The sequence below is a fragment of the Diachasmimorpha longicaudata genome, chromosome 7 (assembly GCF_034640455.1).
Source record: "Diachasmimorpha longicaudata isolate KC_UGA_2023 chromosome 7, iyDiaLong2, whole genome shotgun sequence".
NCBI classification, from domain to species: Eukaryota; Metazoa; Arthropoda; class Insecta; order Hymenoptera; family Braconidae; genus Diachasmimorpha; species Diachasmimorpha longicaudata.
The window spans coordinates 9,170,140-9,196,802 of record NC_087231.1 but is presented as its reverse complement, the minus strand read 5'-3'; the positions used below and the strand labels follow the sequence as shown (position 1 = coordinate 9,196,802).

The 26,663-nt window shown below is 41.2% G+C and overlaps 1 protein-coding gene across 2 annotated transcripts in view; it reads left to right on the top strand.

The window, feature by feature from the left end:
* The window catches only part of LOC135164695 (protein CEPU-1-like), an 81,755-nt gene extending 58,208 nt beyond the window's left edge, over positions 1 to 23,547 (top strand). The window contains exons 6-12 of one of the 2 annotated variants that reach the window (XR_010299379.1): positions 3,772 to 3,989; positions 4,408 to 4,483; positions 14,756 to 14,812; positions 14,935 to 15,021; positions 20,167 to 20,262; positions 20,346 to 20,447; positions 22,724 to 23,547. Coding sequence is in view for 1 of the 2 variants with exons in the window: in XM_064125290.1 (XP_063981360.1) it covers positions 3,772 to 3,989; positions 4,408 to 4,483; positions 14,756 to 14,812; positions 14,935 to 15,021; positions 20,167 to 20,262; positions 22,724 to 22,797 (608 nt within the window). In the remaining variant the exon portion in view is untranslated. The remainder of the gene's footprint in view (positions 1 to 3,771; positions 3,990 to 4,407; positions 4,484 to 14,755; positions 14,813 to 14,934; positions 15,022 to 20,166; positions 20,263 to 20,345; positions 20,448 to 22,723) is intronic. The other variant, XM_064125290.1, reaches the window with a different exon arrangement.
* The last annotated feature ends 3,116 nt before the right edge of the window (positions 23,548 to 26,663 follow it).

Genomic DNA, 26,663 nt, shown 5'->3' with positions numbered 1-26,663 from the left:
TTCCCAATCTGAAACCCCGGATTTCAACTTGAAACAGCCACTATCAACTACATTGTACACATGAGGTTGTTTGAAATCAGTAGTTGGATCGATTTTCTCATTTCATTCCAGCCAATTACTATTGTTTCCCACAGTTCAATCTATTCAATGGGGCTTTTGAGCCAGATCCTAGCTCTATGGGCAATCTTGATTCAATAATCTCCAGTCGATGAGGGTTTTCAGTAATAGCACCATTTCTACTGTTCCTCCAATAAATATCAGGAATGATAAAATGACAAGTTTTCATTCTCCAAAGCTCACGTGAAAATATTCCCTATTAAAATTGACAAAATATATAAACATCCCTCCACAATCCACGGTAAACAATTCTCCAAAAATTAATTTAAAATCCTCTCAACCGTGTCCTTAGCGATCACGACCATGAAAATGCCACCAAATCGTTCAAGAAATAGCGATATCGTATCCGGATTCTCGTTCATATCCCCGTACCAACTTAATTAGAGCATATTAGTCACCTCAGTGAGATCGTAGGGACGCTTTGATTCCCAAAATACTAACCGAGGAACTACTCCCACCCAATGAACCCTGGGAGCCCTCCCCTGTGAAACTGCTCGAGCACTTTCCGCTTCCAATCCCAGTAGACATTTCAGCACATTACAATCGACACGATAGAATCCGTGATAATGGCACCGAGTAATGTCCTTCCGATTCAAGGATATTCTCCCAGTGCCCCGACCCTTCAACCTCCTTTACCCTCTGTCTCGTGACAGAATTTCCCCCTTAGCGTTACAACCCACTCGCCGGTAACCTTCCATAATCAAATCCCATCGTCACCTCCCCGGGTGCCCCGCTCACACGAAAGGAATGTTAATGCGACAATGCCTCTGGTGAGTCACCTCCTCTGTTTCATGCAACAGAGGAAGTGATGCACAGGGCATTACACAATGCCATGGAGATCCTCGGGAGATCCTCCGTCTCGTTCCACCCGCTATCAGATTCCTTTTCGTTAACTTCGTCAACATTCACATGTCTCAGCCTTAAACAGTTCTCAAACAATGTTGTCTTTACCTGACAAAGGCTGCTAATGAACTGAAATCATTTAACAATAATTCACTGGTAGAATTTGTAAAGCTCATGATGGAAATCGTAGAGCACATGCAACTGAGTTTTCCTCCAGACTCTTCAATCAATTCCTGCTTGATGTTTATTTTGTTCAGTATTTTTTTGTACACCTTCCTCGCCTCTCTCCTGCTCTAGTTCTAGTTTCTGTTTGATGGGACCTCGTTGGGAAATGCGTTTCCAATTCAGCCTCATCGATCACCAAAGAATTTTCCGAGTATTTGGGGTCGCCCACGGCTGTCAGAGTAAAACTTTTCTTCGATTTGAAGTTGTGCGAAGTAATACGTCCAGCATCGAGAGCCCCCGCCGGACAGAAAACTGGATATTATGCGCCAAGGGTAACGTCGTCAGAACCAATGATTTCTGCTGAGACCAGTCCTGCTGTCTCTTCACCCCGGGGGCCACCACTACGTGATGTGGATAACTTTTTTCCCCATTGCCACAGTACCTGAGAAACTCTTTCATCGGACTGATACTGATGGAGAGTATTTTCTTTTTTTTCGAAATTAATTGCAGTCTCGTGCTTCGGAGGTTTCGTTTGATTAGACGCTTCCAGGCGAATGGGCTTTTCAATATCATTTCGTTCTCTTTCATTCAATTTGGCTCCTACGTTGTGGTGAGGAGGTCCACTTGAGTGAGACATCTCAACGAGCTTGGACTGCCACAAAGCACTGCGAGCAGGTAGAAATTGATGCAACAAGGATTCTCCACTCTCACTGGAGAATTCGAAATTATATTGCTGATTGTGGGAGTGAATGCTTCAAGGTTTTTGATACAAGTGGAGTAGGAAATCTCTTCTCTGCAGACTGTGAATAATTAGAGTGTGCTGGAGCATGTGGAGTGCAGTGAAGGGGGATATTCTTCGATTTCACTGAGAGTCGGTTGGGTAAATGCAACAATCGAGCGATTATTTTGTGTGGTTGAGAAGTGGGATAATTAGTAGTTGTGATAAAAGTGCACTCGGGAAAACAAGAATAACCAACAACTGAAGTGAAATTCCAACGAAACAATTCCCCAACGAATTGAAAAAAAGTCACCTGAAAGCCAACGTAACTGAAAAGTCTCAGCAAATTGAACCTGACAGGCCTTGCCAGGCACCTGCTATTCTTTGTCTGTACAAAGTTACTGTTGCAATGGGTAGGAGAGCAACGTATGTGAACAATCCGTCAAGCGCCACCAGCCTCTCTGTTTTTCGTCCTCTGCCAACCATAAAAATCCAACGCTCTGGGTAATACAAACGTGTTACTTCCACATGAATTATTCTTTCTATCACTGAAGGGGAAAAAATGGGAAAAATAGAAGTTGATGCGAGCAGAGTTTCACACTTTTCCTTCACAATTTATTCTCAACTTTTTTTCTCTCTGGCAAATATGCAGAGATGCCCACTTCGATCACTTGTGAGGCCTTCGGACAAATAAAAAGCGAATTCGTAAAGAATAATTTAGTCATGCAGTTGTACACTCGTTGTTTCTTGGTATTTCTATTTAAAAAAAGAAGTGGAACTGGACATTTCGGATACTGTAGCTTTTGTCGAGAACTGAGGGATAGAATTCTCCTCGTGTAGCAACGAAATTCGGTTATTTAAATTACCCTGGCATGACAAAATGTAAAATAATGGAAGTAAACGAAATTGATGAATTTTCCGGAATTTCCTCGAGCCTTGAACCCAATGGAATAGCTCACAGAGACTCAAGTATTGGGGTAATCTTGTGTCTCCCAACGGATGCTGGTCGCGCCAAGATGTAGGTTCCCCTCAGTCTCTCGTTTTTCGTGACATCCTTCGTCGCCTCATCGTATACAGCACGCTCTGACGACAAGTTTTGCATCTTAAAAAGGTGTCGGGGAGTTCTCCTTCACTCTCAACATTGTGACATATACCAGCCCCTCAGCAGTGCCTCTTTTCGCACAATTCCATGTTAAACTCGTGATGTGCAACGGGCACATCATTTGGCGTCAATCAAAATCTTCACGAAGAGAGGAACTTCCGATTTTCAACATCAGGGGAATAAAATCAAAAACTGGGGGCATTAAAATCACGAACCCTAACTTCTGTAATTAGTAATGATTCGCGCTGAAATAGTGAGGGGTTTACTGTTGAAAAATTATGCCTCTAATTTCCGGTTCACTTTTTGAGGGGCGAACTTGCGAATAGCCCCTTTCGATTCTCTGCTATAATTAGAGATTTACCTTTGGCATTTCCGTCTCGTAGTTCGAAATTGGAAGGTCTTATAGCCGTTTCAAAAAGTCCTGAACAACCACGAGGAAGAGCCACCCGAGGCTTTATCCGAAGTAATTTACATGCACGTGCCTGTCGGATTGGCCGCAGACACACCAAGGACGTAGGGAGGATATTCCCTCTCGTTAGGTGATACACCGACGATGCGAGGGGACCCTTAGAGCGTTCAATTTTACGCCGGAGTCGAAGAGGCAGATATATAATATCTTTGCTCGAGGTTTAAGATAAATTGAAGTGTCTCACTCTGGAGCGAAGGTCATCGGAAATTCATGCGATAGCCCATCCCAATGAGATTAGTTTGATATTGGCATTAAAGAGTTCCAGAGAATTTTTGGAATTATCGAATTACTCGAATTTTATGAAACTTAAAATTCGTAACTCAAAGACGTTATTTGTGTCCGTATTTTTTTTTTCAGTTTCTCCGATGCTGTGGATACCACACCAGCTGGTGGGTGCACCACTGGGTTTTGCTGTGACCCTCGAGTGTTACTCGGAGGCCCATCCAACGTCCCTGAACTACTGGACTCGTGAAGGGGGTAGAATGATACACGAGAGTAAAAAATACAAAATGACTTCTGTCGCAGAAAAGCCGGCCTACAAAACCCACATGACACTGACAATTTACGATTTGGCGGTGAGCTCTCATACACAATTATTAGTTTAATCTACTTCCTGTCAGAATTGTTTTCCTCCCCGTCATAACACACATGAGTGGAAATTGAAAAAAAAAATCGGGGGTGAGAGCGAGGGGTATCGAAAGCCCGAATTTATTTTTCATCTGGCAAATCCACGGAAGGGCCCCTTGATCGATGAATAAGAGGGGTGAGTGGGTCATCAACTGCGTAAAGGGGAAGGCTGCAGCAGCCACTGTGAAAAACCTGTCAAGTCTCTTTTGATTCTCGTTCAGTCACTCTCCCCAAAATTGGGGAAGAAAAAAAATTCAACAAATGTTGCGTTTTTTTTAGTATCGACTTTTTCATTTAGCCCGCGCATACCATTGATTTTAGTGGACTACGTAAACATTTACAATCATTCGATTATTTTGTTTCCAGCCATCGGATTATGGAAGCTACAAATGCGTCGCCAAAAACCCACGCGGGGACACAGACGGCACAATTCGACTATACAGTGAGTACATACATTTGTATTTGCATACACTCATGAATTGCGTTGAGAGGAAAATGGTTTAGCCGATGTTTGTGATACTAATGACAAATAGTGGAGCTATGTTTACATAAACTTGATTTAATACTAACACAGATAAATGTGGATTATTAGCATATTTTGGTATAAAATTGAGATTAAAATGGCCAGTAATCACAGAGAACCATTTTTAATATAATCTCTTGGGTTGTTTATGATTTTTCTACCGCTGTCAATCTCAAATTTTTCCACAGTAATAATTTAAATAAATTAGATTTTTGCATCATGCCTTCATAAATCCAAAGCACCAGCCCGACCGACACTATCAAAATAATTTCCCCCGATGCGATAACGACTCTCTTTTCATTACGAAAAACCAAAAAAAAGTCTCTGTCCCTGCCTTTAGTCTTTGATCTCCACTCTCCAGAATTTTTGTCTCAATCCCAGCTGAATCCTCACCAACATGTACCCTCGACCGAAGCTTTTCCAGAGCCACAAAGAAAAGAAAAATAGCCGCTGGAAATACTCGACGAATCGTTCCGGTATCATCTCCTTGTACTACTAGAAAAGGACAAAATGGGTGTTATCGTATGCACATGGTCTGGAGGATTTTGCTGAGAAGTTAAATGCATTAATACGTCGTGCGGGGGCTTCTCCATTAGCCTGCATCGGTTTCCCGCATTCGAGATATTTCAATGAGTGGAAACATTTAGCATAAAAGCCGCAGCAGCGATGAAAGGCTGCGAGCAAAAGAAATGGAATCGGTATTAACTTCTTCCTTTGTTACTGGCTCTACTTACATTAGTGCGCCATTGAAACGAGGTCTCGAAGTACGAGGATCATTCGATCCTGCGGTCTTTTAACGATCGAAGTATCGCACATGAAATTAACTGCTGCGAAACTCAAGGGAAAATTCGATAACCGGTAAAAGGGTCTCTTTATGTGCAGATTTGGTCGGCTTTTTTACGCTACGTAATTTTACAATCAGTAAAAAACGATTTTTTGGTTTGAAAACATTTTTTTCAACGCCGGGAGAATTTTAGTGTTGCGCAGACAATTAAATAACTATTTCAACTGTTTAATCTTTAGATAATCCAATCAACTACTTTTCACATTTTTCCTTTTTATGTTATTGGATTAATGAATATTTTTATGACACGGAAAGACAATGCTTTTGTTTACCACTTAATGCATCTCTGGAATGCTCAATAAAAAGGACGTGGAATGGGCACGGGTGGCTCCGGAAGGGTGGGACGTAGGTACTGCAGAGGAGGCGACAAACGGTGCAGACATATAGTGTTTATACGATGCAGGGAGTGAAAAGTCGTGTTGAGTTCCTGGCGTTGTTCTCTACAACACTCCAGATGTAATGTCATGTCATAAAACCACGTTGTCACGGAAATTTGTAATTATTATTCCTCGGTCACCGCTCGACACTCTGAGATTCTTGAAAGGGCATGCGTGAGAGCACAATCCAATAGTAAATATATACCGATGTGAATTCCTCGCGCAGTTGTAATTCAAGATGACAATCGATTTTTAAGTAATTACTTACCCCTATGCACTTGCATTCAATGATGAGAAAAAGGGGATGCAAATAGTACAGCACAAAATGAGAGGAAATTTGATTTATTATAATTTAATGGACTTCAAATCAAATCAGTCACGAGACTATAAACCGCGTTAAGTCCATTTGGAGTTAAGGCTCATCTTTGATGAATATCTCAGTATCTAAGAGATAGCAAATTTTTTTATGAACCTTTTTATAACTCTACAAAGAAGGTAGGTTACGGCAAAAGTTTTTTTTACCTCTTTAAGACTTCCACATATTCGTCAAAAACTGGCCGAAAGTCAAAATTGAGTTAACCTGGTTTGCCGCTCCCCCTCTGGAATAATATAACGGTCGGAAAATAATTCCGTACTCCAGATAAAATTAGAATTTATGGAACGATGGGATAATTTACACTAAAAATTGCTCTTCGTGTATGATAATTTTCTTTTCACTAACAATAATCGAATTCGAGTCACAGTTTGCGTACATTACGTTGGGTAACAAGAAAGGGACAATCCTTGAGGGGTTAAGAGTTGATTGCCATCCGAAATAACAGAGTCACCCTCAAAATTAAGTGGTAGAATCCAGAGATATGCCAGACAAGTTTTATTGAGAAGCATAAAAAAGAGATTTGTAGTTCAACTGTGGGAAGAGGGAAAAGAGCGTTAAACCCGCTTGTCTCCTGCTCCCCGAGTTCCCAACGGAGGCAGAGGGATTGAGAAAGAATGAGATGGCGGATTGGGGAAAGATATGAATTTATCATTAATGTGACTGACGGGACAACACTGGCTCCACTCTTCATCTCCTATTCTGATCGCTTATCTAGCTTCAAAACTATTTCCTGTTTTGAAACGATTCCAGACATTAACAGTTTCTGGGATTTCTAATTAAAGAAGCAAACGTCCGAAAAGTCACGTTTCCAAGAATTTAAAAAATCCAGTTTTATGGTTCACTGTCCGTGTTGGAACTTCTGAATATTACATCACAAGTCTTGTGAGCTTCGCAAGCTTCTTGCAGCGACACTCTCTTTAAATATGAATTGATCAAGCGAGTTTTCATAACTTGACAGACATAATGAGGATGACAAAGTACATGTCTTGATTCTTCCAGTCTGCCTATTCTCACCGAAAAAGATGATTATGGAAAGTGACAGGTAAAGAGTAAAAATAAGAAACTTTGCAGTGCACATTCCCGAGGGGTAAAAGTTGTGTGAAAATCTGAGGGAAGCTGTTTAAATTTTCTCAGAGTCTCTCCCTCACTTCCTGCCCAACGGCTTCATGTGAATCTCGTTGCATGTGACAAGGAGCAGAATAAAAGCTCGTTCAGAGCCTTAAAAAGTCGAGGATAAAAAAAAAAATTATGCGACGAAGTCAGGAGAGTTGAAACATGCTCTCTCGATGCGTTTACCTGTAAATGTCATAGCTGGATAATGACCAGTGTAGTCCCCTCGAGAGACGAGAATAATGCTTTCTTCATTTTGCTAAAATCTTTAAAAACCTCTCACCCCTCTTGTTTTAATGCCTCGCCATTTCATCTGACGGTGGCTGGCTCGTAACCAGCAAACTTATTCATTAACTCGTAAGAACTTTTTCCTCTTCTGAAACCACAAAATGTCATCCTCATGTACACGCTAATTGCACTTGCGAATTTCGCGACAGTTAATAGTCCACTGGAAGTGGAGAATTACTTGATGACATTTCAAGATAATTATATTGTCAAATAATTTTTATTTTCCCGGAGAACAACAGGCTAGGGATTTTCCGTGCTGGTGATAACTTCAGTTGAGGCGTTTTATTTCCACCGAATAATTGCATCAATTTTTACATGCAGTTACATAAAAAAAGCTGTTGCAGTTTTATGTAATATAGGGCTACCACAGGAAACACCAAGAAACATATAGAGGCGCACAGGTTACTCTATCAGCAACCTCTGGCTCACCAGGGCCTTCTGTTGAAAAATTCAGTTCCACCGGGAATGAAATTCACAACGTTTCGCACACTAAACTTACGTCTGGCCAACTCTTCCACCAGCGCCCGCAGTTCCGCAGATTTTAGTCCGATTTCAGGGTAAATTCTGCAGAGAAATGATTTTACCCCGTATCGTGATGAAAAAATAATCAGTATTCCCAGAGACATTACTACCATTTTATGGTATGAATAGCAGTCGAAACATTTTCATTAACCAATGTTGTAAACTCCCGTTGACATCGAGGAAACAATTTTCGTGAGTTTGAAATTTCGTGAACCCCGGCAGCAAACATGAATATGACCACACGTTGTTGAGTTACGACAACCATCTACATTCAACCATTTAATGCTCCATGTACAACAGCAGTGTGGTGGAAATGTTCGAGTTATCAAAATAACATCATGTTGGAAATAACACCTGTCCCGTTAACTTCGGTACAATGGTGTTACATACGGGTCGTTACATGTCGATGCATTTCCATTGATCAACATGCTCAGTGCTGCATTCTGTAATTCTGTTATAGTACTGAGGAGATTGCCGGATTTTTCATGTGCAAAAAATATTCAGAAGGACATAACATAAATTGTTGTGCTTTACCACTGAGAAAAAAATTACTTCGGCCAAGGATTGATACCCTTTCTCGAAGTATTAATTTTGAACACACGAATTCCTCGAAGAAATTAGTTGTAAGGAATTCTTTTCAGTGTTCGCCTAGGCAAAGATATTTTTACATTTTCTCCTGAGCTTTCCGTGATCAATGTTTCATTAATTTTCGATTCTCACTGTCTCGTATTCTTTTTTCCCCCGTCCGCCTAGTCAGACACTGGTGAATGTTAGCACGTCGACTCCATGACTCTTCCCTTGAAATATCGCGGAAAAAGAGAAGTGTGAGTGAATGATAGTTCATTGCAACGCAGGATGAGAAGGAAAAATTGTTGGATTCAAGTTACATTTTTTTCATATTTACATGAAATTCTCATCCGTTCTCCATTGTCACATTGTAATCAGTCCTTATTAATGGCTCTACTCGATCGAGATGAAAAATGGACAAGGTGTTGAAATATAATTACATATTTTAAAGCAAATAAACAATTTAGATCAACCGGATTACTACTTTATCTTTTCCACGCCCTCAAAGTCCACGAAGAAAATTTTCCGATAAAAATTATCCAACCCTTCTGTAAAAGTGCACCACGGACCATCGTTTCTTCAACCCCAACCCTCCTCCATTCAGACAACATCCCCTTACCTCAGAATAAAATTTAATCATCACATCATATATTTCACGCCACTTCTGCTAAAATAACGTACGACCAGTTAGCAAAAGAATCATAAATTGAATCAGTCATTGTCATTCTTTCCGTGCATGCTACGCCTCATTAATTAATGAGACAATTGACTCCCTCCCCTAGCCATTCCGATAATACAATACGTGAAGAATCCGCGTGAACTCTGGTTCTCTTGAGGAACGACTTTCTGAGCTCAACTTTTCTCTAATACTGTTCGTACGAGGGTTAGGTGAGGCCGGAGAAGTTTGGCAATTTCCCGGGGCTAATCTGGAGGTCGGTCAGCATTGAGATGCCGGGAGGGTTGTGAAGCTCCCCCAGGAGGGGTGAGGACACTCCTCAGAGTGAGGCAGCAGGCGGAACGTCGAAAGAAACAGATGAAGGAGAGAAACGAGTGGGGGGTGTGGGGGAGGCTCAGAGATCAAGGGTGCTCCCATGAATTATACAAGCGACTCGTCTAACCAAAGAAGTGGAGTTCCTCTTTTGAAGCTGGTGTGCGACGTCGGCCCGCGCCGCACGAATTCCCTTCCTTTATGTAGCTTCTCATTTTTGATGTTGAACGACGAGCTCTCAATTCATTCCACTTTCCTCAAACGTTCGTAACATATCAACACTGAAGAAAATTTCAAAACCGAATTTCTGGCGATCTCTGGAGTGTTGGAAACTGTGGGGGATGGGAGTGGGGTTAAACCTCAACGTTTGAACTCTCCACTCTTTCCCTCCTCAATCCAGTCAATCGAACGTTAATTGGTCACGTAGGCGATTAAAGGCCTGCGACACTCAGAAATCGAAAAAAGACTGGAGAACTATCCGAAAGAGACTGAAAAAAGGAACAAAATTGGAGAGCGGTACGAGATTGGAGTCAAATGGCTCAACAGTTTCTCATTCATTCGGCGACATTGAAGCTGATTTGAGGGGAAGCAATTTCGATACTTCAAAATTTGGGGTATTTTATTTAACAGGATTGAGATACCTATATTCCAGGCCATTTGAATTTTCAATCAATTCGTTCGATTAATTACACTTAATTTTGCTTTAATCATCTAATATTGCGGGAATTCGATGCTGTGATTTTCCTCGTTAAATAAATTCGTATCTGTGTTGAATGATGATCTATATCCGGACTAGGCAATTTCGTCAGCATCCGAACGACTGAATTACTATTGAGAGCTACTATAGTCACACTATGCTGTAAACACGTAGTCGTCAGTCCATCGATAGTTTATTACGTCGGAGCCAGGGCGCCGTGCGTATATCCATTGAACCAAGTATCTCGTCATCGCGTCTATATAGCCCGCTGCATCAATATACAGTTAACGTATCGTGGATGGTTGCCCCAAACTCGATAATTGTGGGCAACATTGGCGGCAACCGGCTAGCCAGGGCGATGTTGCTTATTAAGCGGCTCCACAGGACCCAGCGTAATTGATTGAACCGGAATGAATTATGTTGGATCTACCTCCTCCACCTCCCCAAGTCTAGCTCTTCCGTCCGAAGCTCATACCGCCCGGTGTATGCGAGTACATTTTCAATTTAATTCGATAAACCGAGTGAAATCTGCGGAATCGGATCTCGCGTTGAACCGATCAATTTGATTGAAAAAAGGCTCATCGTGGAAGGAGTGGGTGAATTTTTTCCTGGAATTTTTTTCGGGGGAAAATATTGCGATGAATGGCGCTCGGTTAGTTTTTTTTTTTCCCCCGGGAAAACTTGGCCTTGTGGAATAATCCGGTGTTGGGCGATGCGTCGCCGCGTGTAATCGCGTTATATTCGGTTGCAAATGTGTTCCTATTCACTGGGTCAACGGCATTTGTGCACTTTTTTTTTTGTTTCCGGTGGATGAACTTTTGGATGACTGATTGGAATAATTTTGTGGCTGGATACTGTGGTGGTGAAATAATCAACGAATTCGTTTTGACGTTATTACTGCTGCATCGGATTTGAGTAAATGGGAAAAAATGCTGAATCGACATTCTCCTTTCAACTCGCCCATTCATTAATAACTAACGAATTTCCCGGAGAATGAATTAATCATTCTATTAGTGCATTAGCCCTGTCTGACCGATGTCAATGTGCCCTTCATATCCTCCTCATAAAGCTGGTTTCAGTAATTATTCACGAATTGCAATCCGCTTAAATTTTCTCTGAACAAAGCTGCTCACCTTCTCGAAATCTAGTCTGGAGATGAGCCCTGACCTTACGGCCTCTAATAAATGATGATATGGAAGGACTCCCTGAAGCCTTCAGCATGCAACAAGGGTTTTATGCAGAAATCAGTATGCAACTATTGTCGCACCTTCCGCGCTCTATTTTTCCCTGTCCCTCTCGGCCGTTTCTTCATGCATATTCCGCTACGTGGAATACACGTTCCACCCAAGCTAGACCGTTAATTTTCCGCCCTGCGCCTCCAATCAATCTTACAGAACGTCAGCGAACCATTCTTTCCCAGCACTGAAAGGGTCACAGCATTATTCCCCTCATTTTTCCCCCCTGGACCTCTCTGCCAGCAGAGTATCTTCATTCTTGTAACTAACCATTCATTATCGGGGGCTCTCGAAAACGTAGAACTCATATTTATATTCAAATATTTTTGAGGCAAAGAACAAGAAGACGAGAGAGGGAGGGGGAGTTCCGCTGTTTTTCATCTACTTCGCTTTGTCCAAGAGCCTCAAGGGAATCCAAGAGAGAATGGCAGCCCCGATCAATTACTGACTCCCAATGAGACTCAAGATGAGGTACGATATATTCATCGAGTCGAACAGCCTCGCGAGACTTAATTCCGAGAGGAAAAATTGCTTAACGCTCTGGGTTATTTCCGAAGAGAGAACACCTGTGACTTCAATCACACGTTGATACTACTCCGATGGCTGAATGCCTTTGGCTTTGCCTGCCGGTGTGTCATTGTAAATACAGTCGAATTAGGAGCAGTGATGGGGACACCTGCGTTGTGTAGTGCAAAACCGATTGGCGGAAATTTCAGGAGAAAATAACGGTGATTTAAAAAAAAAAAGTGGTTCTCACCAGTTGTTAGCACCAGAATTTTTTTGTCGACATTTCAGGTCAATCGGTCAAAGAATTTATCGAATAAGCAGTTTCAGTTCGTCATAAATATGTAAAAGAGTCCTCTGTCACTCGAATCACAGACCATGTCTGCCAGTGCTGCATAAATAATTCCATGCCAGTACTTCAGAGATTTGATCTCGTTAAACTTTCAGAATTTCCGAAATTTGATTTTTAAGCTTCTGGAGATTCAATGAACCTCTACTGTTTCATAATCGACATTGATAGAAGGAATTTCTGTGCCCGGAGAGATAAACCCAATATAAATTGTGTTTGGAGATGTAATTTTGATTATTATATTGATTGAGTCCCTGATTTATTTGGAGAAACCCCGTAACCATAGCTCGATCAATGAAATAAATATAGAAATAAAATGAAATAAGTATCGGAGTTTCCATTCATCTCAATATCTACCGGACTTTTAACAACTGAAAGTATTTTTCAAAAGTGTTTGCAAAAAAGAGATCCAGCTTCATATGGTGGATACGCGTGCAAGCCAATCATCAATCAGAACAACGAGAAAGTAAAGTTAAATGGCCGGAACAACGGGTTTTAATATATCCCAGGGAGAAATAAAAGTTAGCGTGATAAATCAAAAGTGAAAAGTCGCCCCCCAACTCTCTCTCTCTCTCTCCCTGTCTGCCCTGCCACTCAGTCCCAAACGAACAGGATGGCAACTCGTCTCGCCGCCTGTCCCTCTGCCCTTTTTTCACCCCCTTTTTCCCCACTCTCTAGTTCACTCTACCTCCTCACAGTTCTCCATTTCCTCCTACACCCGTCCCTCTCCCGTACCACCCCGATCCCCATCACTTCATTCCATCACTCCACCTCATCCTTCAACATCTGTCCAACGTTGGAACTCCGCAAAAATGATAAATCAATTTTCACACCGGTAAGCTCTGTTTATATTACTGCCTGTGGCATAGCTGATTAGCTTGATTCCATTTCACTCTACTCTGGATTACATCTACCAAAGTCCCACTCTAGGAGAAAAAAAATTGACTTTGTACTCACACTATGAAACTTTGAAGAATTAAAGGAAAATTCTTATCACAGAGTTAAAGGCGCGGTAGAAAAAAAAATTCCCGACGTTGTCATATTTTTTGCCACTTCTGTATTCCCTTGATTACTCACAAAGAAGGCAACCCATTAAAACGCCCAGGCATACTCGGTGAAGTCCCAACGCTGTGCATCATTATTTAATCTTCAGTAAACCTGAAAAACTTCATTTCAAAGGTTTTACTTCAACGAATTCTCGGGAAGTCCCTGGACTTTATCCTATTAAATGGCCCATTAAATATTCATTCACCCACTTTTAATCACTCAAAAGAATTAATCAATCTATCAACGCTCCGGTGCACTTCAGCATCTGCAGAATAAAATTTCTATTTCGTCATAAGTAAGTGTCAATGATATTCATTAACGTAATATTTATACTCGGTTGAAATTCACCTCTGGGTCAGCGCCATCACTGATTATAAATACCATAAGCAAATAACATTTCAAAGACTCAATTCCAGCAATTCGTTATTCCATCCTCACGTCGCCTCAAACATTTCAAAGAATAAAACATCGCAAATAACCATTTCATTTGTGTTAATTACTCTGATACGTATTAAACCCCGACATGGAGAATTTCCCACTACTTTGAAACGAAATTCCCCCATCGATTTCCCAGAAGCTAACAAACTTGTTTACATACCCCCTCGCACCCCCTAGCCAGTATCACTCAGGAAACATCCAATGATTAATCGTGATTTAATGCAACGTATTCCCTCCAACCTTCCGAATCCAATTTCTTTCATCCCACCAATTCGTTCAATTTTTTCTCCCCCTTCCCCGGCCGTCGATCACATGCATGGCTCGTTAAACCCGCCCCGAGACTCGTTGAAAATTCAAAGCCCCACAGCAAGAGAAATAGCAGGTGAAAGCATATGACAAGTATTTTGTCATGCAAGAGACAGTCTAAGGATCAGTGAAAGGACGAATGATAAAATTAGAAATAATTATTCCCAAGAACTACCAGAAAAACCCGACCTAACCCATTCTACCCACTCACTATCGTTCATACCTCGGTCTATGGTATCGTATGGTATAAAATATGATCTAGTAGTTTAGCCAGGACCCCCTCCTGGTTGTATCTACTTCCCGTTGGCTACTGCCTAATACATTCCACCGGGCAAAGTTGGTAACAGGTGGCGCAATCCATAACGGCTAACCCAAACTACCCCACTGCACTTGCACTTATACCATATACTTCACCATCCGCCTTACACCTCAATCAGACACTCTCACCTCCCCTAGATCACTCAGCACATGTAACAACAACGCAGAAACTTAATTTAAAAAATAAAACATGCCTGAGAGTATTTTTATTTTCTCTTGTTGCAGTGTCTACACCACCGAGCACAAGCCCCGGTCCACTGACCACAGAGCCATTTAGAAAAGGTGAGTGAGGTGGAAGTAAAAGATATAAACCAGCTCAGAGAAATCTCCTAGATGTTATTAAAAGTAATATTTTATTTCTCGTCTCATATTTTTCCCCCTCTTCGTTTTGTTTTCCCCATCAGGCTGGGACGTACTGGCAGAGATGAACAATTCGATAGATGGCAACCCGAGTTCACTGACTTTTCATAATGGAAAAACATCGAAGAAAGGTAAGAATAGCATTTGCCATCTTCTAGTTTATTTTGTAAATTTTTTTTATCAAGAAAAGACTCTGGGGCCGGGTAGACGGGCGTCGAACAATGCTTAACTGCTACCCGGAAGTTTCCATATTCTGGGGAATCTGGTGTAGTATAATGACAAGCACAGGGTTCGCCATGTGGCTTTGCGGCAATCGGGGCACACCAACCTTAAACGACACAAGAAAGTTGAGCTCAAAGTACAGAGGGCAAGTGGATGGGAGCTTGAGTGGGACGCGGAGGGGGGAGAGGGGAGGATCATGGGGTGGGTTTGGCGGAAGAGGTGAAGGAAGAGTACAACCGCTGTGAAAAGGCAGGGGGTGTAGAGCCCAAGCCATGCTGCTGTGGGTGGAGGGGGGTGTAACATCAATATTTCATGTATGCTAACACGCCAGAACTAATAATGCTCCAACCCCGAGGAAGGCCCAAGAATAATATCAGCATCCAGGGCGTACATACACTCAGACACTGTGTCTACACACGTAGTCCGACATTGTCCCCTACCCTCGGTGTGTATTTGCTAACAGTCTGTGGGGGTTGTGGAGCCTGTGGTGCTCGTGGACTTGTGGTGTTGTGGGGTTGAACGGGGTTCTCCACTTCCTTTTTCTATGTGTACATAGTTTCGTGATTGATTGGTATCAGTTATCGAATGATTTTTTCATTTTATTTAATTTACTGGGTTGTTGCCAAGGGCTGAAATGGTTAAATGTATTCGTCGGACAATGAGGGATGTGAAGAAGGAATTCAAGAATTGAAGAATTAATTGCCGAGCCTTGTAATGAAGTGAAACCGATTAACTAATCCCCTTCCAGAAATTAATAACTCTCCAGAAAAATGTCCAGCTGGTAAAATTTATCACGAACAAACTCCCTTGATAATTCCTCCTAAACTGCCTCATTAACGAGCTACAATAATTCCATAATGACTCGTAAAAAAATTTATGGATTCCCCTAATTTTCATTACTCCCGGAAAATGTAAAAACTTGAAATTTTAATTCCCCTCCATCGTCAACGTCCACCCCCCTCCCAACTTGAATAACAACAAAAAAGTTTAAACGTCAAAGTGAAAACCTATTAATATTCCTGAATTTACCCCCACCGTCAAAACTTTTTTATCCACTTCCCCCATCTCTTTGAAGTAATTCTTTATAACCCGAACACGTGTACCAATATTCCTTACCCAAGAAGATATATAAGAAGGTGAACATGGTTGAGTACGAAGACAACACCAAGGTACAAGGGAGAGCGATGGATGCTCTGGCTTGCTGGGGAGACAGGGGAAAGGGTTGAATTGCTCTTGCGAACTACTACGACGACGTAGAATCTTGGTGCAACTCGGTATCCGTTGGAGAAATGGCTTTCACTCTACGGGACGCTCCTTCCTTTCCTGGCAGAAGTCGGCGGGGAGGGGTGGGGGGGAGGGGGAGGATGGAGACCGAGGTGAGGTTTGTAATTGGCGCAACATCTGCGGTCTGCGGGGCGGCATTAATGTTTGCTCCCTCGTGCCATTTCCCCCCATAACCCCATCTACCATTCTCCTTCTCTCTCTGCATTTCCACGGCTCTGTTCAACCTCAAATTCACCCCCGTTTGAGCTGCCCACAAAACGACTAACTGCGCTTGCTATTCGCGTATACATTATCCAACACACGCACGGTATTTAGGCGAATGAATTGTTGAGGGATGATGATTATGATGGGATGCAGCTCTCATAGTTTTGTCGTGGATGTTGTCGGCTGAGGGAGAAAGCATTTGCTATCTCACTCATATCCCTGACGATCTCCTCTCTTCCCAAGGACGTCTACTCTGTCGGCTGTCGGATCATCACTGAAACGAAATTTTTTTTTTTTCATAACATTCAGCTCAGCAGCGCCTGGAGTCTCCTCTCTTTCGTTTAGTGTTCATTCAGCTGACGATTATCATTCCGTGGGGGTATGCTAATTACACTGCGAATAATCCAGCGCTCTAAGCATTGTTAAAACTCCCGTAAAGGTATGTAACCACCTCAACCGGAGATTAAGGACGCAACTGAACGTACTTTCAGGTTAGCGCTCTCAGTGAAACACAAGGTACCTTCTCCGACGGTACGAGAAAACGACACATGTTGGGGTGCTCCTGTCAGGCGTCTATACACTGATTGTCGTGCTTACGATTGACATTTGTATCTCCAAACATCTCTAACTATGATCGTTATGTAATTATTATCCTTGAGTGGATTTGTTGTTGTTGAACTCTGATGCGGTGTTAGTGTACATTCATTAGGAATGGTAATACCTAACAATAACGTTCAATACCACGAAATTATGCAGAGATCTTCACAGTATAGTTATCTAGCAGTCACAATAGTAATTCCGTGCAGCTTGTAACAGGGTAATAATAACTGTTCGATCGGGTATCGAAGGCCAATGCGATTTTAATTACTGATAGGGAATGGCCAGTTTCGCCCTGGGAATCGCACATTCGCGAATGGAGGGAGTTAACGGGAAAATAACAAACACCGAAAATTACGGCTGTACAAATACATTCAGCGGATCGTTAATTCTTATTTGATTATGAACATCATAATGCGTGCGCCATATATTTTTGTGGATTTCTATTTATCAAACAGACTAATTAAAATGTGAGTGTCCGTTTAACAGCTCTAATAATACAAATGACTACTGTGAATAGTCCTACACGAAATGGAATTTACTTTTATCTCAAAAATTAGCCTCCCAAGTCTAATTTTTCCAACGAAACTTGACCTAAAAAGGGGTTGATTGTCATCTCATCTCGCGTTTCGCCCTCTGAAGGTCAAATTTTCATCCAAAATATATTTCCGTGCACAGCAGCGTGAGGACCGAACATCAAGAACAATTAATCGGATCAGCGAAAGCCTCAGGAGTATTGAAATCTCCCTTCGAAGCTGAGTGAAGATCCCCGATGCCCTCAATAATAATTCCATCCGCATTCCGATTGGATCGACCTCTGATACTCTCCACTCCCTCAGCAACCAGTATCTGATAAGATCGCACAGTTCACTACTCGACGTGAGGAGATGCATTGATGGTTGAGGCATTCTGTGTCCCCTGGACAAGACAAGTCAACCCCATGCCATCGAAACAACAATGGTTTATGCTGGATAATCGAGGTTAGGGAGTGACTCCCCTAGTTCTCCTTGGGTTGGTAAGGCATCCATTCTCACACAGGCGCTTCACGATGACACATATGCCAGCGGGCATTGCGCGAGCGCTTATAACACTGCCACTGTCACTGGATAATGTTTGGCCAAAATTTGCATGCGTCTGTTAACCCATTCCGCAGTATACACAGGGTACCAGGAGGGAAAAGGGATGGAGGAGGGTGCTGAGGTACTCGAGGGCCTCTAACAACACACACTATGGTCAGCTACATGGACTCAAGTGTTTGTGCGTGATCGCCAATTATCGTACCCAAAATGGGAAGCTATTGTTGACGAAAGCCCAAGCGTCTTGAATCATGTGAATCGAATTCTGGTGGTGGATGGCTGAATGAAGGGCTCCAAGGGGTTGGGTTGGGGTGTCAAAGTAGTTGGGATATTGGTGGCTTAGGGGTGGACTAAAAGTGTTTGAGGTCGGAGGGCGATATGGGGGGTGATGTTACTGATGAGGAGGAGAGTGGTAAGAGGATATGTACCGGCAATCAAGCAACTGGATAGGGTAATGGCTGGTTGTATAGGTGTAAGGGAAATTGGGTTGAGTTGACTAATGCTGAATCAACAGATATAAGGGGGAAGGCTGATGATGATAATGATGATGCAGGAGTGGTAATTTCGGAGGGTAATGAAGCAGCTAATGAATTGTATTTGACACTGAGGGTGGGTGTTGGGATTTTTTTCTTGGGAATAATTTTTTTTCGGGAATGTATCTTCATTTGGGGGAGTTTGGGTGCATTAGTTACTGCTGAAGAATTTTTTTGTCCTGAAAACATTGGCGTGCTCACGTGATGAATGATTCTGAACGAAATTATTAGTCAGCATCAGAAAAACCATCGTTCAGGGAACAGCTGCACACTTTCAATTCATTCATATGTTATTAACTTTGTTTATTCGGCACTGCCTTCCAATCCAGTAAATTATTACTGGAGTAGGCTCTATGTTTCACCTCGAAAGACTTATTGGAAGAAAAACACTTGGGACTCGTTCATACAGTATTGAATACCATCAGGTATTCTTTATGAATAACAAAGATGACGGGAAATCCACGAGTGAAGATGTTCCTCCGGACTAGCTCATCAATTCATGATAGCCAGGTTGCCCCACAAGTGCAGAGATAATGTATTCTTCCATCACTCAAACCAAGAGACTTGGGAGGAAAATTAAACATTACATTAAGATATGGAAATCTCGTTTGAAATGAGGGAATGCAAATATTCCCTCGCCATCTCTAAATGCTACTAAATATTAGATTTCGAGTAATTTCCGGTAAACATTAGTCCATCATCTCCAGAGGATAAAATTCATTCTATTCAAATTTCTTCAACTTCCCTCAATGATAACCGCTTCCTCGGCGAGCTCGGTGGGCTTCTTCGGGAATACCGGAGATGAGTTTTAAAATATTTTCGTGAGTTTAGAAAGATTGCGCGGGTAAAACTGAATATTGAATAACCTCGCAGATCGTCGGATTTCCGAAACGACGTCAGAACCCATGAGGAAGTTACTTGTTGGCTAAGGTACCACATCTCCCTTCCTCTTGCTGTTACTCCGACCACTGGAAGTGGTTAAGAGAATTGTGTTTGCATCAAGTTTGCATCCAAGTTACCTTGAGGGGTGTCGCACTGCTTCGTTGGCTCTCGACATTAAGGGAGGCGTAAACATCGTGGGTCGAGGGCTGATTCTAGTGGTTGTACACCTAAGTGCCCTTTGTCATCGTCCTTATGGTCCGGACGCTTGATTTGTAATTAGTCTCTAAGGGTATAATATGAGTAATTAAAGTTTCCTAACTGTGCAGCGAAGGCTCTACACGAAAATTATCTGACGTTGTAAACAGAAACGATATTAGAATGAGCATTGCTCGGCTAAATAAGGGCTAATTAAATTCTGTTGGTTAAAAAATACGAAGCAAGGAATCAGTCTGACCACGAGTTGATTTTCTACTTGCAGGTAAATCCCAGTCAAATCTCAACGACATCGATAAATCAGAGCGCAAATCGGACAACGTGGATAGAAAGGGCAACTACAAATGGGCGTCTGATAATGGTAAGATTTACTCCCCACCATTACGCATTCCACAATAAAAATAAGAGCAAACACCATTCAACCCCTGAATTATGTAATTCCAGCGCTACTTGTACCCCAGTAATTCCCTGATAACCCGAAGCACACCATCCCGATCATCGGCCAAAAGTTTATTCAAAATGCTCGAGTCGTGATGAGAAATTTAGGTGAGAAAGCGCTGTTGAGAGTTTGCCGGTAGAAGAGTACAAATGCCCCATAAGAAAACGAATGCACAGTGGCTTAATCGGGCTTTCTGACAACTTCTACCCTCAAGTTTCCATTGCTCTGTCTACCTCGAAAACTTGCAGCCCCAACCATTCACCCCGCAAACAGCGAGTGAGTGGGTGAGGAATTCTGGAGAATACCCAGCCCTCTCCACTGCGTTTCATCTGCATCTGCAAACATCTTAAAACCCCTGGTAACCCACGAGTTATAAAACTCGAGGATCAATAACCCCGAGCCACACTAATCTCTGACAATTGCATTCATAATCCTGACAACTTTTGAGGGAACAAAGTATTAAAGGCCAATTCCAGGCCAAGGAGAAACCTTGGATTTTTTACATTCAAAACGAATTCACTTGTTCGCTCCTCGACGAGGATGTAAATTACTTAGAAACGCTCACTCCGGAGACTGGGGAAAATCCCCAGGAGGCATCGAACGATATTGGACATTTTGCTCCTTGGTCATACTCGCTCCCTTCACTGTCGCAATTTTGCTTGAAATAAAATTTCCATAATGGTGGAATGCACGCGAGCCCTAGTTTCCCCGGGCTTGTGGTGGTTGTCTGTCTTGAATTCAGGTACTATTCCTTGGGAAAGGGATGAGTAGAAAATGCCGGCTTGATGCTGCAACGAAGATTTCCACTGTCGTCTGACTATTTTTGTTCGTATCACTTTTTATAACCACGAACCACCAGGATAGGCTGCGTGCTCCGTGCGCTTATTGTTTCCCAGGAACTCTGACTATTTTCAACCGTGCATTATTAACATAGATAAATATGGGGGATTGTTCCTGCATGTGATAAAAGTGTGCAATATGAAAAATCATGAAGATCGAGAAATAATTTCAAGCTTCAAAATTCCAATTAAATTTATCATGAAATCGTTTGGAGCATACGACCCTATAAATTATTCTATATAAATAACTTTGATCGTTGATATGCGAGGAAACTTGAGAGGAATATTCGCGATTGAATTTCGATGATTCGATAATCCTACTCACCCTTATATTCCAATGATAGTTTATAAATCATTTAAACTGAATTTGTCAGGTGCGAAGAAGACCTTTCATCGCTCCCATAGATTCCGATAAATGAGGCTAATTATGAGCGACAGTTACCCAATAGAATAATAATGAATCCGTCGATGCGAATGCACGCTCATAAATGATCTAATTGAAGTGAAATTCTTGAAAGAGTTTGGAATTGCATTGTGCCTCAAATTCTCCCTCAGAGGAGGATGAATGAAAAAAAATGAGAGTTGAGTATGGAAAAGGGGTAAAATAAGAATGAAGGGAGAAGAAACTTAAAAAAGAATAACTGAGGCAGCACGAGCACAAGATAAAAAGAGCGGTGGCAGTAGAGCGGGGGAGGGGAGGAGGGGACAGACAAAAGTTGCGGCAGCACGGAAGTCCCGCGGGATGCCTGAGGGTTGGCACCCCCTTGTTCCTCTCACTTCTCATTTTTCTCCCCCTTTTTACTCTCAACTCACTCGTAGAATATACGAGTGAGGGTAAAGACGAGAGGGCATTGCTGGAGCGGGGACGCCCCCAACGGTTGTTTCTGATTCGTAATTAGAGATGAGTGAAGGCAAGAAAAGAGCGGTAAAGAAACTTTAAAGGATTATGGTGAGGGGAGTACGTGTGATCGAGTAACCTCGTTTAGCTTTTACTCGTTGAGTTTAAATATAGGGGAACAATGTGGCACAGGGATTTATGCTGATTCGTTAAAAATTTTATCTTTATATTTGATAGATTTGAGGAAGACATCATTGTTAGGGGCCTTCAATTTGGTAATTGAGTTTGCTTTTGTGAATTTACTTCAAACTTTGCTTTATTGGAACTGACAACAAGTTTCATATAGAATTTGAAGTCAAAGGCAATAGGAGATTCAACGGGAGGGACTTCAGGTTGAATGTAGGTTGCTATTAATTGAAAGGTCAACTTTAAGTCAAATTTCAATGGATTCTTGGGAACAAGATATTCAGAGGTAATTCTGGGGGTCTGTATACTAATTTCAATTGATAATGAATGGAGGTAAGACCAGTGGAGAATTCCATAGAAATTTTCAAGAATAGTCAGCCTAATTTCAAGCAATAGCTCCTCTACATAATTTTGAATTTTCGGAGGTTTATTTTTTCTTTCTCATTTTAATAAATAACCAACTATTTTATGCGAATCATTAAATTCATTAAACAAATTTCAAAATAATCTTCTGTTCCAGGGGTTGCCATAAGATTATCAAGGGTAGCATCGTGGCTGCTCACAATGACTCTCATCTCAACGTGGATCATCTGATAAACATGCGCCAATATTTACTCCACGGTGAATGTGATGGTTTGAAGACATTTGGTGTCGGTGAAACGAGAATTTATAAAGAGAATTTTAAATAAGACGACAAGACTGAGACTGTGTAGTTAGCGCTGTTTTAATGTGAATAAGAAGAGAGTGATTTAATGTTGAGGAATGTCGTGAAAGGACACGTGCCAACACCTATACCAAGATCAATCACTCGTCGTTTCTGGAGTGCAAAAATTATCGCTAGTGAGATATTATTAAGAAATTACTGTAATGTGCTAGAATTAATGTAGAGGAAAGAGACATTTGGGGTGAATTACTGGAACGAGTGCAACGATCGTCGCTTTTGATGTAATATATTGTCAAACGTATTATGTCTCGATACGTCAAAACGAAGGTGAAGAGAATATGTGTGATACGTGATGAAAGAGTTTAGATATGCGAAGGCATTTGCGCATTGAAGAAGAAAAACAAGTGGAGTATGGGCTTCAATAACGAAGGATTCCATGGTAAATGTTCTATACACACTTTGTTTTTTATATTTCACCTAAAAAATAACTGCTAACAGCAACAGATTTACCGATAATGTTATAGTTTATTTATTTTCTCATCTATTTAACGTCGAAGTTGTGATTGAAATGAAGGAAATCCGGGAGAAACCTCAAGTACTTTCAACAACTGTGTAATTGTGTAGTGGATAGAAATTTAATATTTTACACACAAGCAATATTTACTATGAAAAATAGTTCGCGGCAGAGTAAGGAACGTTCTGTTCTAAGAGACCGGAAACACACACTCAATTCACATGGATAAACGTCTATAGTTTTGAATTAAGTTGTTGTGACAAATTTTATTTTCCCTCAATCTTGACAAGGGAATCCTATTTTTCAATTAGCGACGAAATTTTCAATCGGGAAAATTATTTTCTCTGTGATTTTACGTCTTCACTGCATCCTTGTTGCTATCCAGAGTGAACAAGTCTGGGATTTACACGAATAGAAGTGCAAATCCCACGAGAAATCCATTCTTCTTTGTTCTCGACTGCAAACTTCTTCGAAAGTTTCTTTTACATTCGCAAATATCAAAATTTCATACAGCCTCCTCCCTCCGTCCTCCAATATTCATTCGCTGCCTTTTTACTTGAGTTTTAACAAAACATACTCTCTGAACCCATGTGTAGACTTGAGATTAAAACGTCAGATTCGCTCCACCAATGCACCTCTGACTTGTTCATCGACTTTATCCTTGAGTCGAGAAAGCTCACGACTGAAAGATTCGGTGTGAAGCAGAACAGAATGTGAAAGAAGAGAAAGATTAATGTTTGGCCAAAAGATAAAACGAAAAGCAAGTAATATGAGGAACAAAAAATACTACTTGGTAATTCTCTATATTTGGCTCAGTGGAATCACCTCTTTTAAAAATGCTGTTTTATCAGCTAGAGCTCACCTGATCCCATAAATTTCCAGAGGCCAATCCCAGGTCTGCAAATCGTGAAATTTATTTTACAACCCCGGGCTATAGGTGCTGAGCGAGTATACAAATTTCGCGAAAATTATGAAAGTTTATCGATGCAACATATACGAAGAAATTCACGCTATTTATTTTGATAAATCCTGCTCACAACGAGCATATAGCAGAGATATGAGAGAACAAATAGAGATTTGATGGAAGCATTGAGCATCCCCAGAACACCCTCGAGCTTACACTATCTCAGGAACAATGTACTAGAAATCGTCAGCTCGACGCTTTCCTCGTAATTTTTCAATCAAAAACATCTCGTCCGAACATGAATAGACGAATTCAATTATCAATGCTCCATTGAGCTCAGTCGAGAGAGTGATGATCACCGAGTGAACTTCACATGTAGGTTATTTTCATGAAACACCAGGAGACATCCATTATTCAGCAAAGTGGTTTTAGCTGAGTGCAACAGGTCGGTTGGTGCCGTGAAATAACAAGGAGGAGTTCGTCTGCATCGGATTAGATGAAAGGTCTCCAGAACTAGAACATCAACGGCAAGTGACTCGTACTTTACATAACGAAAAGTCCCCCTAATGCAGTCACACACCTTGTGAAATTGCATACAGCTCATTACTCTAAAAGCCCCCACGAAGAGGAAAAATCCCCCATTAAAAAATGGGTGAAATATATGTGGTAAACAACCTACAAAAACGAACCTGAACTGTTGAAAAGTTCAAACCAACAAAATACACTTTCCAGTGAATTTTCATGCAGCCACTAGATTTTATTTCGTTCAATAATGTCGTCCACCCCAATGCCATTTTCATTCGACTCTTTTCTCTGTGCATAGATACCGCCGAATACACAAGTTAATTAATTACCTTCTCAAAGAATTGAACAGAATGTGGGCGCACTACTCGTTCGTCAGAATAATCTATAAAGATAACATCGTGTGAAGAATGTCAAGAGAATGAAAGACAACGCCAGTGCGTTGGAAGGTCCACTGAACGTTCAAGAACTACTTAAAGCTATCTCGACCGAATACTTGGTATAATACCGCCACTTAGCCACTTCTTTTTCGAGATCAACGATAACCCGACAATCGTTGGATGAAAGACCGGAGTTTGAGGGTCGTAAATTCCAAGTGCGCGTGGCCCAGAATATCATGTGACTGAACAATGAAAATAAAGAGAATGTACCAATGAAAAATTCACGTATTGAAGAGTTGAAGGTGAAGTCAAATTCAAGATAATGTCCCCTTGTTTGATTCGGAGTTTGAACGAATTGACCAACAATTAATGAGACGGTGAGAATAATTGTATTCTGTATATAACGAATTAATTAAGATGAGTCGTGCGTAGGTAAATACCAGTTTACGTAGCTTTGACGCCCCAGTCGCACGCTTTGGACAAAAAGAATGATAGGAAATTTTTTAAAATAAATTGTGAAAATATTTTCAAAAAAAATCTGAGGCATGGTGAACGAATTAAACGGGATGAAAAGGGTTTGGAATCAGAAAAATGTTCTCTTTTATCAAGTAAACGATTGATGGAATAATGTAGCATATCGCGAGGTGGTTCAATGATTTATTTTCGACCATTTCGTGAGGATTATGTTGAAGGTATACATCAAATGGACTGAAATCACCTTCAGATAATTGACACCCCTTTGTCCTCAATACACGTCATCATTGAATGAATTCATGTCATTGAAATGAAAGAACATTTCTCTGAGACAACATGTATGTACACATATAATTACGCTCCTAAAAATAATAAAAAGTAATGATGAATTATATCACTATATTATATGTTAAATAACGTAATAATACTATATTGTGCTTTGCGTCGTTGAGTTGAATGTTGTTACCAAAAACTGAAAAAATGATGAAAAAAATTGGATGGAAGATAAATATAAATAAAACCAAGTAATAATAAATCCCAAAAGGTGCACGAATGTTACTCATGAACCTCCTCGTATCCAAATGCGCAATCTCCTGTTGAAATCCATCCACCAGCGCTTAATTAGGTGCCCCATCACGTAATTACATACAAAGTAGTAGTAGTGGATGGATTTAGAGAAGTGGAGATGAAAAACTTTCGGAATCTCTCGACCCATGTACTAAATAAGCCATCGGACGGGTGTTTATCTTTCATCAGAGGATTTTCGGGTCAGTGCGCGGTGGAAATCGGGTAAGTGGCTTCACACGACGATCATCCGATTAAAAACCATTATTTTCACGTTCCAAAGCTATCAATATTGAACTTTCAACAACAAATGAAGGATTAAATGCATTTTAATTGAGATTAAAACCAGCCCATTATTCTTTTTCCCCATGAGAAATAATTTTTTGTTGGTTTTTCATCTGCTGCTGCAATATCACAATTATTTTTTTACTTTCTTAC